The following is a 13971-nucleotide window of genomic DNA, read 5'->3' as shown; positions in this document are numbered from 1 at the left end:
GATGCCTCTTCCTAGTATTCCAAACAAATGGCCTATCACCTAAAAAATATGAACTAGAACATTGTCACACAAATGGCCTATCACCTACATTTGAAAAGGAATCCCCACCTTCTAGAAGCAGTTTTATAATATCAACGTATTTCCATAGAGGAGAATTTGGATCTGTTTTGTATTTTTGTAGCTCATTTGTGGAGGAAGAGGTAGTTGCCATTCTAGTTCCTATGGAAAGAAATTTTATGCACACGTACAAAACAAAAACAAAAGAATGGAAAAATAAAGGTAAACTAAACAAATAATTTGTTTCATGTTTGTGAGACAAAAATGGATGAAAAAACTAGAAAAAAACTTACTCCTTTCAGCCAATGGAAGCTTGCAAATCAGTAGGAATGAGCCTGCAACACTTGATTAAGCTTCAACAATAGATCTTCCACTCCTCATTTGTGTTACAAGCAAAACTTTGCTCAAACCTGCAATAAAAAAAGAATTGCTTGCAAAAGAAATGACAACAAATAAACTCCCTATCTGTTTTAAAACTCACTTTTAGGGTTTAAGGGGAAAGCGGACATCAAAAAATCATTAAATTTTGCAAAAAAAATTCAAAAAAAGGTCGCCTAGGCATCCGAGTTCACCCTGGCTTTGCTGGATTTCGCCCCAATTTCGCCCAAGACGAACCGGCGCAACTTAAGGCACACCCTAGCCAAACCCACAAGCAAACAAGACCAGGTTCGAACCAAACCGAGACCCGACTATCCAGGGTGCAAGCGCGGTAACTTAGATCAAATCCAATGTGGTTTATAATTTGAGCCTTCAATATGTACTCCTTTAACCACCAACCTTCAAACAAAAGGGACAAGTCTTCACACTAAAAAATGCATTTTGGGCCTTGTCTTTAATTGGACCATGTCATTAACCCATTACTAGTTGCAACATCCACTAAGTGTATTGATAGTATTTGAATAACCATATTAGACGAGCTAGAATCCAAGTGTGAAGAGCCTCCTTGTTGTTCCCGTAAATTAAGGAGGTTATTGAAATCTCCACCGAGGACAAGAATATTAAGAAACGAGCAGATCATAGATTCTATATGTTGTCATTGCAACTTCTTTTCTTCCGTATCATTACAAGCATAAACATGTATAAGCAAACATTGTCGTGCATCCCTGCGAGAGTAGCCATGCAAAAGCAAAACACATTCGGCACCACAAGAACTTAGCATTGTGATCATTTTGGCACCACAAGAACTTAGCATTGTGATCATTTTTGGCACCACAAGAACTTAGCTTTGTGATCATTTTTGGAATCCCATAAACACATAACTTGTTCAAATGCTCCTTAAGAGCTAAGAGATAAGGATTGGGCATTTCACCAAATCCTCTCCACTAAAATAGTCATAAGCTCAAGTAAGGCTTTTGTTTCTTGAATAAACACCATCAAAGGATGCTAAGTTTGAATCATTATTTTATTTCCATGATCTTACAGGGACAACCTTTCAACCCACTAATGTTCATTGTCATTACCTTCATTGAGTGGATTGAGTGAAGAATAGGGACAAATCCTTGACTTTACCTGTATTACTCAATTTCTAGCCTTCTTTCTAGAAGTTGGTTTGATTTCATTTATGCCCAACCTGAATATTTTTATACATTTTCAGTTTTTTGTTTTTTCTTGAGTTATGCCTGAAGATAAATCTATTTGTTGCTGCTATGGATAGGAGTTGCCATCAACAACCAAAATCGTTCTTGCCTCTCGGTATCATCTGCTTGCTCTTGTTCATTATCAAATTGTTCTTGAAACTTAGTTTTCCAATTATAACAATTCATTGTAGGGCAAGCTTCATCTTGCTAATTTGGAGCTTGAAAAATTGCAAGCTACTTGTTCTTTTCCACTACAAGCGGAACATTTATTGTGTCATGTGTGTTCATTTGTGTCTCAAGAATTTGGAACTCCATGATGTCCTCATTATCCGTTGCTAAGTTGGTGCTTAGTAGTGGTGATTGGTGTCTCCAACGGGTTGGTACCTACAAATTTTATGAAAGAATTTTAATTTTGGGGCTGGATTTTGACAATAGACCCAAGCAATCCTTCTTTGTGGTTTTCTCCCAAAGGGTTTCCGTGTAAATCTTGTGTTTCCTAGTTATTAGATCTTATGTGATTACTTAATTGTGGTTGTTGAATTTTAATAAGTAGAAGATTCCTTTATGCTGAATATTTTTCAATCATAGATTCTAATTCATCTTCTATAGCTATGAAGGTTGGCCTAAATTTACCAATTTTTGATGATTCATCCCCAATCGATGAATCACTTTACAAACAATTGGCAAACAGCTTGATCTATCTTACAACCACTAGATTGAATCTCTACTTTCTTGTTAGCTATTTATCTCGTTTTTTGTCAAAACTAAATATTTCTCATTGGATAGTTGCAAAGCGAATTTTGCAAAATGTCAAATTATCCTTGAATTTGACATTGTCCTTTAGAGAAAAACAAAATTTTGTTTGAGTAGATATATACAAACTCTGCTTGGGTGAGATTAGTTGATACTCATTGATCTACCACAGCGTACATTTTCTAATTAAGATCAAAGGTAGTTTCTTGGCAAAGTAAGCTTCAGCAAATAATAGGTCTACCTTCCATTAAAGTTGAGTGCAGGGAAGTTGTAATTGTTGATTCTGAAGGAGTTTTGGCTACATAGAGCTTTGACAAATTTTCAACTTCCTCAACATTCTCCAACCTACATTTCTACAATAAACAAGGCATATTGAAGTTGACGAAGAATCCTATAAATCCCAGTTGCACCAATTACATTAAGACTTATCATCACTAAATTCGATAACTATTAGAGTGTGAAGATATCTATGCTTCTCACAAGCGGCCTACTAATTAAATGACTAAACCATTCGGCCTTGTTCATTTCCTCAAATTTTGCGACAAGCTTGGTGTTGTTTTCACTGTAGTATTTAAGAGAAGATAATAGGATAATTAGCATTATATCAATAAAATAACAATAATAATGTAAGCAGTTACACTTATCTTTTTACTTTTACTGATTTGAAATTGCCAACTTCATAGCATTTGTAACTATTGTGTATTATTAGACACTCCTCAATATTATACAGTTGCTATCTACTATTAAGATGATCAAGCCCCTTCTCTCATCTCGTTATTTTCCCTATATAAACACCAGCATAGTGAAGTATTAACAATCATATGGCCTCAACAGAAAGAACAAGTCCACAACATTTCTTATATGCTAACACCTAAGAACAATGAGGAGATGAACCGTCAAGTTGAAAAATTGTTGCAAATGAGCAATACTTCTTGTACTTGCACCAAAGAAGGATGATCAATGGCTATCTGCAATTACTCTTGAGCCATCAGTAAGATATTAATGAAGTATAGATTTCCATAGCTAAGAATGGGTAACGTGAAGGATAAAGTGGAGTAAGATACTTCAACAACATTGATCTAAAAATCGGATATCTTCAAATCAAGATCAACAAGGTAAATGAATGGAAAACAACCTTCTAGACCAAGGAGAGACTATATAAATCATTGGTAATGCCCTTTGGATTCACAAATTGAGCCTAAAGGAGATTGGAACAGTCCAAGATGTTAAAGAAGAGCTCAGCCAATGCATATAAGATCAAATGGCTAAAAAAAGTTGACATCTCACCACTCTTTAATATTATAGATTGGAATAGGCACCATGGAGCATAAATTGAGTGTAATGTAATATCCCTTGCCTGATCTAATGTTAAACTTTCTGTTTAAGGCTTGAGGAATATTGTCAAACAATTCACATATAATCTTCTAGCTTGTTGGACTGAGTGATCAGTCTGATATAAATGTGTGTTATTGACACCAAGGCACATGCAATGCTTGCAAAGACTTCTATAATATCTAAGCTATGAACTCAATGCATAAATGACTACTTTTGACTTTTCCAATGCATATATATGATTTCTGAATGAAGAATGTACACCTACAGCCAAGAGGCATTTTCACAAACACTTGGCATGTGAACTACTAACATCATGAATATGGACATATCATCAAATAATGGCCTGCAACTTATTCCTCCTTTATTATATTCAATCACCAAATACAATAGAACATGTAGATGCCTTGATTCTTGGCTTACATTCATAAATCAACTACAATGATAGGTTTGATATTAAATAACATCTACAACAGCAATTCCCCTATTGACGACATATGATCAATGAACTATCAAATACTTGAAAAAACCTGGTAAGAAGATCGCCCAAGCTGAAAATGAAGAAGCAAGCAATAACAAATGAAATGAGACCCTCCTAAGCCAAAATCGTGCTCCTTCCTTAGCCGCCCCTGTCCTGCTATGTTTCAGACTCTAATAAATTATCAACAGCTGCCAAGACCTCCTTTCACCACCGAAAACCATCGATACCTCCTTCCGAAGAGAGAACTCCAATTTGGGAGTGAAATCGATGCATCAAATGGGCTATATGAGCAAAATCGTGGCACTTCTCCAGCTACTGTGAAGTCTGAAAATCACTGACATGAGACTCAGAAAATGGTAGATGTGATCAGCCTTTAGATAGTAGAATTGACGAAGACTCCTAACACCAAAATTATCTCCAATGCTTCTCCAAATCAAACCCTAGCACAATTTGGCCCTTGGCCACCAATTAAGCTCGAATGAAAGGACTGAGTTATCCTTTCCAATCTGCAACCCTTCAATGGGTCTTTCACCACCTCAGTTATGCCAATCTATGGGAGTTTCCGTTCCCAAAGATCAATAGACAACCTGCAGCAAGCTTAGGCTCCACAAAGCTCATTAACACAAGAAGATGTCAAGTAATTGATGCCCAACTATGAACCAACCTCCCCTATTTATTCTTTTTCTCCAATGGATCAGTTCCCTTCTAGAAGATTCTCTTTTAATTACATAATATTTAATTGCACCTTAGAATAATATTTAATTGCACTTAAGATAATATTAAAACATCATTATAATATAAAGTGCAATTAACTTCATACGTGACACCGTACATGAGAATACATTATGTCAACAAAAATCATATAAAAATAACATGTGAAGCCACAAGCAAGTGCCCAAACGACCCTCTCATCAACTCCTTGGCCTACGAGGGTCAAATAATAGGCCAAACTCCACGAATGTCTGCGAACTAGTGAGAAGAGGGCATTACATGTAATGTAACTTGGGTATAATAGTATAGTGTGTTAGGTGGTAAAAAATAATGTATTGGGGGGGCAAATGCTTTGTAAGTTATGCTAGAATAAAGTATTTCATGTATGGGTAGGTGGTAGTAGTAGGTAGTTGAGTGGTGTATGATAAGAGCAAGAGACTCATACAAGGATGTGAAGAATATTGTATGTGTTTGAATCGCATATTAAGATATGGTTTGGATTGGCTTTCCCTCCAATAAGGAGTATTGTATGGTGTTTCCCTACCTCAAGAGTTTGATCTTTTTTCTTAATACATTTGAGTATTTATCTTATTAAGTTGTGAAATTTATTCAATTATTACAGCATTTCTATTATTTTCTATTGAGGTGCATAACAATAGGTATTAGAGCTCCTTCCAAGGAAAAATTGGGAGAATTTTTATTGTTGTTAAATTTTTTTCCCATTAGAGTCATACTTTTTGCAAAGGGTCATGTGTCTCACACAAGTTTTCAAAAAAATGTGATTCTAGATTCATCGAAAGAAAGACTTCGAGAGCTTTCCAAATAGTGGTCACATTAAAGGTTTAGATCCATATCAAAGGAGATATGGCAATTTGATGTTGCTTTGTGATTTTTATTGTTTAGAAATTTTTAAAACATGAGTTTTGGAAGTAAAAAAAATCACATCTTACAATTTGGGTAGAAAATCACATTTTGTGTTTTCTTTTAAAACCTATGGTAGAAAATAAGGTTTCTTGAAAAAAAATAAAACCCTACTATTCATGGAGATTCTTAAGTTTGATAGATGTGTTAAAGTATTGCAATGGTGGCTCCATTTAAAAACATTTATGGTCAAAATTTCATATGAAAAACATGGTTTTATTTACACTTAGATGGTTAAGCTATCAAATGGTTTGTCATTGCATAATGACATGTATTCGTTAGATGAATTAGAAAAAAATAATTGGATAAATGAGCACCAAAAGAAATCATAGTTAATAATAATTAGCAAACAAAAATTAAGGACAAAGGAAATGGAAATGAGGAGAAGATTACAGATACATATACATAAATTTTTATTCTGCAAAAGAAGGTTCTATTCTTCAATTTTTAAATTGACTAGGACCTACAAACAAATTAGCCAATCCTCTATCTATTTTGCTTCACCTAAAAAATGGCAAAGGGATAACATCCACTAACTATGTGGGAGTTATAACCAGCATGGTGTCTTCTTCTACTATCTTTATTTAGGTTCAGCAGTATTAATTCCTTGCTAATTGGAAATGGTATTCCAATATTTCCATTGTTTTCCAATGACAACTATCTTGTATGATTTTAAAGTATTTTGTTGTTGTGCTTTGCAATCACATTGGCAAAACGTCCTTGCAAGAAAATGAAGTGCCTCATGACAAATTTGGGCAAATTATCCAACAATCAATAAGTTTCTTCAGTAACAGCCAAGTTACCCTAAATATAATCTACAAGCACTTGATTCTCTTATATTCTTCTTTGACATGTTCTGGTATTCAAAGATACCACAAATACAGGAAATCTCAAGTTAAGTTTGACATATCTTTGTTTCTTGATCGTAATTAGCTCTTGAACTGGCTGTCCATTGGTTCATTCATATGCTTGCATCTTTTTAATGTGTCATCATAGGTTATTGTTAACCAACCAGCTTCTTCTTCCACTTGACTTCAACCTTGTCAGACTTTGTGAAAGCAATGGAACCAAAAGTGTTTATAACAAAATGCTGCATATTGACACTACATGCAAGAATAGAATGGCATACCATGAATGTAAAACTGAAGAATATAAGAGAACAATAGCTTTATTGCACAATGTGGTATACAATCTGATGCTTAGTATAAAAACCTGTCACCTCATCACCCTTACCTCAACATTCAGCTTATATTTATGAAACCAAACAATTTCCAATTAAATTCAAATGGTTGTCAAAAAAGACTGAATCGTCAACCTACCTGTTCATAACTAAACAGTACGCCAATTAGAAACCTAACTAGACCTAAAAATGCGTTTATTTTATTACTTTAAAATAATAACTACAGACTTTTATATCAATCCATTATGTTCTAGATTTCACCTATTGAACTCTTAAAAATAGAAAAGATGATGTATGTGTAGTTATTTTTTTAACTGCAATTCTCAAATCTTCTAATGAAACATGGGCAACTCAGACGTCCTTGGAGATTGTCCAATCAGGTAGTTTGATGGCCATCTACATTTATAATTAATGGCATTTGATACACTCAGTGTAGTTGTTTGGCCTCCCTCTGGGGGTTCCTGGCCATCATAATGCCTCATTTTGATCTGGCAAAGCTAGGTTGTGCTCTCATAAAGGATTTATGAATGCTGCCTAAAATAGTTACAATTCTTGTTAGAAGCACAACAAATTCACAGCCTTTGAACAATTTAAATTGTAGCTCACTTTGACCGGAATTACTAAGAATCAGACAAAGTCACATGAATTCAGCATTAATCTGCAAACTGTCTACCAATTTCTCAAAGAATTGAGAAGCACATTCTGGTGAAGATAAAATGTCGTTTAGAAAACAAAGACACATATTTTACATCTCCATGTTATAAAACTATAAGCAAAATCTGATAAAATTCATATATGATATTTTTTTGTTACTATTTAGAATAGAAACAACTACCTATATGAGCTATAATTAATGCAAATACATGACTGATATTCCATAGTGATCTTACATTATATTTTAAGTATGAATCAATGATTGTGTACTTTAAGGCTTTCTTGGATGTAAGTAAGGGACATATTTGAATTTCATGTTACTCACATTCAATTACATTTTTCCATGCCCCAATTCTTCTGGTTCTATATCTTTAAAAAAATTAGCTCACTTCCAAACAAATACCTTTACATGCATCCATTATATACATCCAACTGTTCACAAGAAGAGGAACGAGAAACAAGCACCTCTGACAAAGCATTCACGACAGAAACACCAACGCCATGCAACCCTCCAGATACACTATAACCGCTGCTCTCACCACCAAACTTCCCACCAGCATGTAACACCTTTATATTGTACAACCAAGAAGTAAGTTAAATTATTTGAATGCAAAGCATATATATTTAGTTAGTTAGTTGGTTGATTGGTTAGTTAGTTAATAGTTGCATATTATCGTGGAACAAAATCCTGAACAGAAAAAACATATATTCCTAAAAAGTGCATTATGTTCCTGCAGAAAAACATGAAAGACAGAAAACAGATAAATGCTTTAGAGAGATATCAAGTAAACAAATAAAGGAAACATATTGGCTTAGATTATTGTGTCCTTAAATCCAAATTAGACAGAAGAACATCTAAATTTATATATGAAGATCTGCTCAGCAGAAACAAATAGCATGGTGAAACCACAAACTTCCCCAGAGACACATCTCTGGTAAAATATGTGTAACAGTGGGCATGGACATCACGAAGACAGCGGGACAGGACCTAAACAATCCATTACTGTCCCTTCCGGTGCCACCTACAAAGGGGGTGATCCCTGACATGGTCTTGAAATGCAGGGAGCACCTTTGAGGACATTACCCTCTGTGGGTGAACATGAGGTTGGTTGGGGGGCATACAGATACCCCAAACAATCAGAGGATGGCAGAACATCACTCACCATTCGTTTAAAAAACATATTTTGAAAACATGCTTAAGCTCTGTAAATTTTCTTTTCATGTTTGCAAGTTTTTGAATCACTATTTCCTGGGAAGCAGGCAAAACAAAAACAGAGAAGATAAAGTATTGCTTTGAACAAAGGAGTTAATTGGGTATTGGATCAATAAAAACACCATGTGGGTGTGTGATACCTTCGCCAGGCAAGAAACTGAAGATAGTGGTACCTTGGGAGCAGGTTTACACCAGTTGATACCAAATCAAGTGCATCAATTTTTGCTTTATTTTTTAAATTTTGTTCACTTGCTACCAATCAAAACATAGAAATATGTTCTATAATTTTTGTTTCTTCTAAATTAGTTTAGAAAGTTCTTTTAAATACAATTACTTTTTATGACCCCATCTTATACACAACCTATTTATGTTTAGAAAGTTGTGAAAATGTATATGTACAAAAAATCCATTTCTTATACACAAGCTCTAAATATTCCATTTCTCATCACATTGGCATTGTCGTTGCAGTTTCTGTTTCTCATTTTTGGTAACATAGTTCTGAAGTCAACAAAACATTAAAAGACTTTAGAAGACCTGTGACAAGCCTCCTCAATAGCCCAGAGTGTAAAATCAAGGTTAATGATCTGTTAGCCCTCCTGAAGCTAGCCTACCTCTAGCTCTGATATTATTCCTTTCCAGGTACCCAAACAATTGCATGTCCAACACAATGGCAGAGAGTTTTGTAAATGTATGCCCAATCATATTGAACCTATAGTTGCAAAGGATAGAGAGATACACAGGCTTATCAATAGGAGAAAACCACTTAAGTAATACTCTAAAAGAATAGAGCTACACACCTCTAATCTCCACCATCACCTTGAAATTTTTACAAGCTAGTTGCTCAATTTGAGCCTTCAAATGCATTGTAAACATTATATTGCACTTCTACAGTGCTCAAGTGTCATTGTGGGCTTTCTCCAACATTTCTACAATGCTCTACCAGCTTCTCTTAGTCAAGATTATTTGCTTAATCACCATTCTTCATTGCTGCTCTCTAAGTAGAATCATCTTCTACGTCCATAATCCATTAGATGCCTTTCAATGAGCCCAACAGATTATATTTATTAAATATTATTGTAATATTTACTAAATAATGATCAATTTAGCCTTTCCCATTGACTTGTAGAAATATTCTTTATTCTTTCACTTTATTAGTTGTAAGTCTGATTATGTTAGTTGTCACTCACATTCTATTTGGATAAAGCATTTTGTAATCTTATTTAAGAAGACTTTCACTCCTTGTTTGACGAACGTGATTGAGAAGCCGACATGCTGATCAAATCCTTAGTTACCAATCAAATCCTTCCAGAGGTTCAAACAAGTGAAACCATTGTTGCTGGTATTGAAGATCATGATTTGTATTAGCTTGTTGATACTGGGCAGGTTCAAGAGCGAGCATTGGCAGCCAAGAGTGGATCTAATATCAATACACTATGGCATAAGTGGTATGGCACCTAATTTATACAACCTCCCTCAGTTAGCTCAAGAGAATTTGGCAAAGGGATTACCTAACATCCAGCAACAAATATAGGGTGTTTGTGGAGTTTGCCAAGTAAGGAAGCAACACAAAACTCCTTTTTCAAACAGACAAGGTTGGATACCCTCGAGAGTCCTACAATTGGTTCATGCAAACATTTGTGGACCAATAAATACGTCATCGGTTACTCATGCCAAGTATTTTCTTTTGTTTATTGATGATTTCAATAGGAAAATGTGGGTTTTTTCTTGAGGTCGACAAGATGTGTTTAAGAAATTATAAAACTTCAAATCATAAGTAGAAAAAGAGCTGGGATGTGACATCATAACTCTTAGATCTAATAATGGATGTGAATTTTGTTCAAGCAAGTTCAATGACTTGGTGCTAAACATGGTATTAAATGACAATGCATAGCACCTTAGACAGGACTCCACAACAAAATCTAGTAGTGGAGAGAATAAATCATACTATTACAAAGATGGTCCAATGTATGTTGCAGAACAGGAGTGTTCCCAAGAAGTTTTGGGCTGAGGACAATGCAATTTATCTTCTCAATAAGTCTCCAACACAAAAAATCAAGGAGAAGACCCTAGAGGAAGCAAGGTCTAGGAGGAAACCCAAAGTGAGTTATCTCAAGGTCTTCAATTCTATTGTGTATGTTTGGATTCCAGATGCAAACAGAACCAAATTAGACCCCACATGTTAGAGGTTAATGCTTATTGGGTACAATTGTAACGTCCCATTTTTGGGAGGTTGTCAATTTCCAATGATCAACATAGATCACTATTTATATCAGATTAAATTAAGAAACAATGAAAGGTCCATGATACATTTGACAGTTAACCTACTTAAGCCCCGATTCCTTACTTCTCTCCTAAAATCAACCCAAAGGAGGATGGGGAATTACTTGTCATAGAGCACTTGGAAACCATCTACAAGCAAGCTCCCTCAAGGCATTGGGAATGCATGTTCATACCCATCTCAGGACTCTCCCTCAAGGCATACCATACATGTCCTTACCCATCTTGGAACTTACCTACCTAGTGAGGATTTACTATGCCTCTCCCTACACAACACCAACCTCTCCTCTTAAGGGGCTATAGTTAGTGATTAAGGAATAGGCTACAAATATATTAACTTCAACGAATTATCCAAGTAGCTCTAAGCACCAATTTCATTAATCTCTCCACAACAAAATGAAAAGAGAGAATGAGAGTTTATATAGAGTTATGTAAAATGAATGAAAGGTCGAGATTGATTTAAGATCAACGGCTGAGATTAAGACAACACAACCCTAATTAAGGTTTCACAAAATAACATCAATAACAAGCGCATGGAAGATAAGTGGCGCGAAGATCCATCTCCTAAGAAGACATCCTTATCCTCTCGAGCAGCGGTGTGTTCAATGAATCTGAACACAAACGAGATGAACTCTTCCATGGTGACATGTGGCAACATATTGATCATGTATTTCCATCCGTCCAAGTCGTATGTACAAGCAGCAAAAGCAATCTCCCATTCCAGCTCCTGTTTTTGGAAGGCACATCGGATGGACAAGAATTCTGATGCCTTGGTTAAATTTTGCTTTAGGACTGGTCCTGTGATGGTGAAGAAAATCTCCTGAGTGCTGAGTTTGACATTTTCCAGCCGCATATCACTTTCTTGGATAGTTTCCTTTTCAAGTAAATCAGTAGTTACAAAGAGAATTATGCTTTGTATTTCTTTAATCTACTCTTCAGCCTTAGTACTATCAACCTTCCCCCTCTCCAAGACTTCGCTCCCTGCAACCACTGCCCAATGCCATGCATTGAAATCATATGCAGTCCTTGCTGCAATTATGTTTCCATCAATCAATTCCTATTTAGGCATGCCTTTCAACACCCTGAGGCATGGGATAATTTTGACTTGAACATCTTAAAGGTCAACCCATGCTTGTGCCATGCTCGCAATTCTGGAGAGCAAAAAGGAAGTTTGCCCATATGTCAACATCAATCTGTCCACGAATGTGGCTGCTTCTTCTCTTTTGCTTGCCATCCATTCTTTAGTCTCTCTTGTCGTCACTTTTTCTTCTTCAAAATTTTCAACTGCTTCCTGCGAGGATTTCAAAAGTGGAGGAGTTGTTGGATTGCCTTGGTTAAGTGGTTTGGTCAAGTTCTGAATGTATTATTTCGGGCACTCAATTTCCTTTTTGTATACTCTCTTCTTTCCTACCTCTTTGTCCAGTCTTGCCTTCGTGGAAGCAACTGAATTGTCTACTTCGTCCACCTCTTCACCCTTTGTAATTGTCCCAAGTCAAAAGTGGTAATTTCATACTCCTGATGAGTTATATCTTCTTTTGACTTGTCCACTTCCAGTACAGCAATCTGAACTGTACTGCAGCCTATCTCATCTCTCTGGATTGTGGAAAACTTCCTGGCAGACTTCTTTGCAGCAACCTTCCCTAGCCTGGCCAAGAAATCGGTCGTGTCATCTTCCTCTTCCTAGACTTCCATTGGTACTTTTACTTTCAACCTTTCTTTTCACCAATCAGGAATCGTAGATTGTTCAGTTCGTCCTCTTCCTGACTACTTTCTTCACATGGAATATCCTGAGTTCCTCGCAGAGCGGAAATCATTTCCTCCTGGAATTCACTGCCCAAAATATCCATTTCATTATCTGATTCCAATATCTGTGTGCCTATAGGAGATGGAGGTTCTTCATCCTCCTACTAGATTGTCATCACATTTCCCTCACGAATTGGAGAAGGAATTTTTATTTCATCAAGTGGTTGATCCTCAATAATCATTAGGCTATCCAAATTCCTAGATGTAGCAGAATGGAGTGGCTCTGACCTTTGCTTCTTTTGAGCAAGTTCCTCATTCATGACTTCCTTCGCTTTTGACCTTGAAGGGTCATCAATTGCTTCCTTCCTTTTTCTTGAATTGAAGCTTTCAACTGGCCTGACACTTTCTTTATTGGAAGACAATGATTCCATGGTGCCCATCAAGTTGTACGTGAGAGTCACACCTCTTCGCTTCAGCCCTTGGACCTGTTGGTCAACCCACCATTGCGAATATTTGACAACTGGCTACATCAAGGTGGTTACATCAGCGAATTTTGGTTCTAACCACTTCACAAGAGAAAGAGGCCAATTTTCATCAAAGCACGGTTGAGTGTATTTTCCATCATCTTTCGATTGATCAGGCACGCGAAAGAGCTCAATTGTTTTGATCAAGCTTACTGGCAATCTAGACCATAGCCTTTTCCTGAATTCAAACTCATCTACAACATTTGCCCAAAAATCTTCTAAATCAATCATGTGTCTGTACTTTTCTCCATTCACTGATCCAATGTGGTTATGAGGATCAAAATCAGCCCGGGATCGGTAGAATGTGAATGGATACCACTGCATCTCCAACCTGGCACTCTCTGTTGCTTATGCTGTTGGACAAGACTCTAGCATATTCCCAATGAAAAATGGAAAGGAAATAGCCGCCTTCTGCTTTGCTCTTACGAAATTCTGATAGGTTTCTAGCTGCCTAAGGACTTCAAGCAAGAACATTCTATTGGTGGGATAAATTGGAAGCCAATAAGGACATCCGGTAAACCCCTGGACTCTTATGTATGTGAATCTCA

The 13971-nt window shown here is 36.2% G+C and overlaps 1 protein-coding gene across 3 annotated transcripts in view; it reads right to left on the bottom strand.

Moving 5' to 3' along the window:
• Positions 1-13971, bottom strand: part of LOC131078969 (DNA gyrase subunit B, chloroplastic/mitochondrial) — a 208969-nt gene that overhangs the window by 154310 nt on the left and 40688 nt on the right. For all 3 annotated transcript variants that reach the window (XM_058016827.1, XM_058016828.1, XM_058016829.1), the window contains one exon: positions 8132-8233. In XM_058016827.1, the coding sequence (XP_057872810.1) occupies positions 8132-8233 (102 nt within the window). The remainder of the gene's footprint in view (positions 1-8131; positions 8234-13971) is intronic.

This window comes from Cryptomeria japonica, chromosome 8, assembly GCF_030272615.1.
Source record: "Cryptomeria japonica chromosome 8, Sugi_1.0, whole genome shotgun sequence".
NCBI classification, from domain to species: domain Eukaryota; kingdom Viridiplantae; phylum Streptophyta; class Pinopsida; order Cupressales; family Cupressaceae; genus Cryptomeria; species Cryptomeria japonica.
This window is presented reverse-complemented; position numbering and strand designations above follow the sequence as displayed.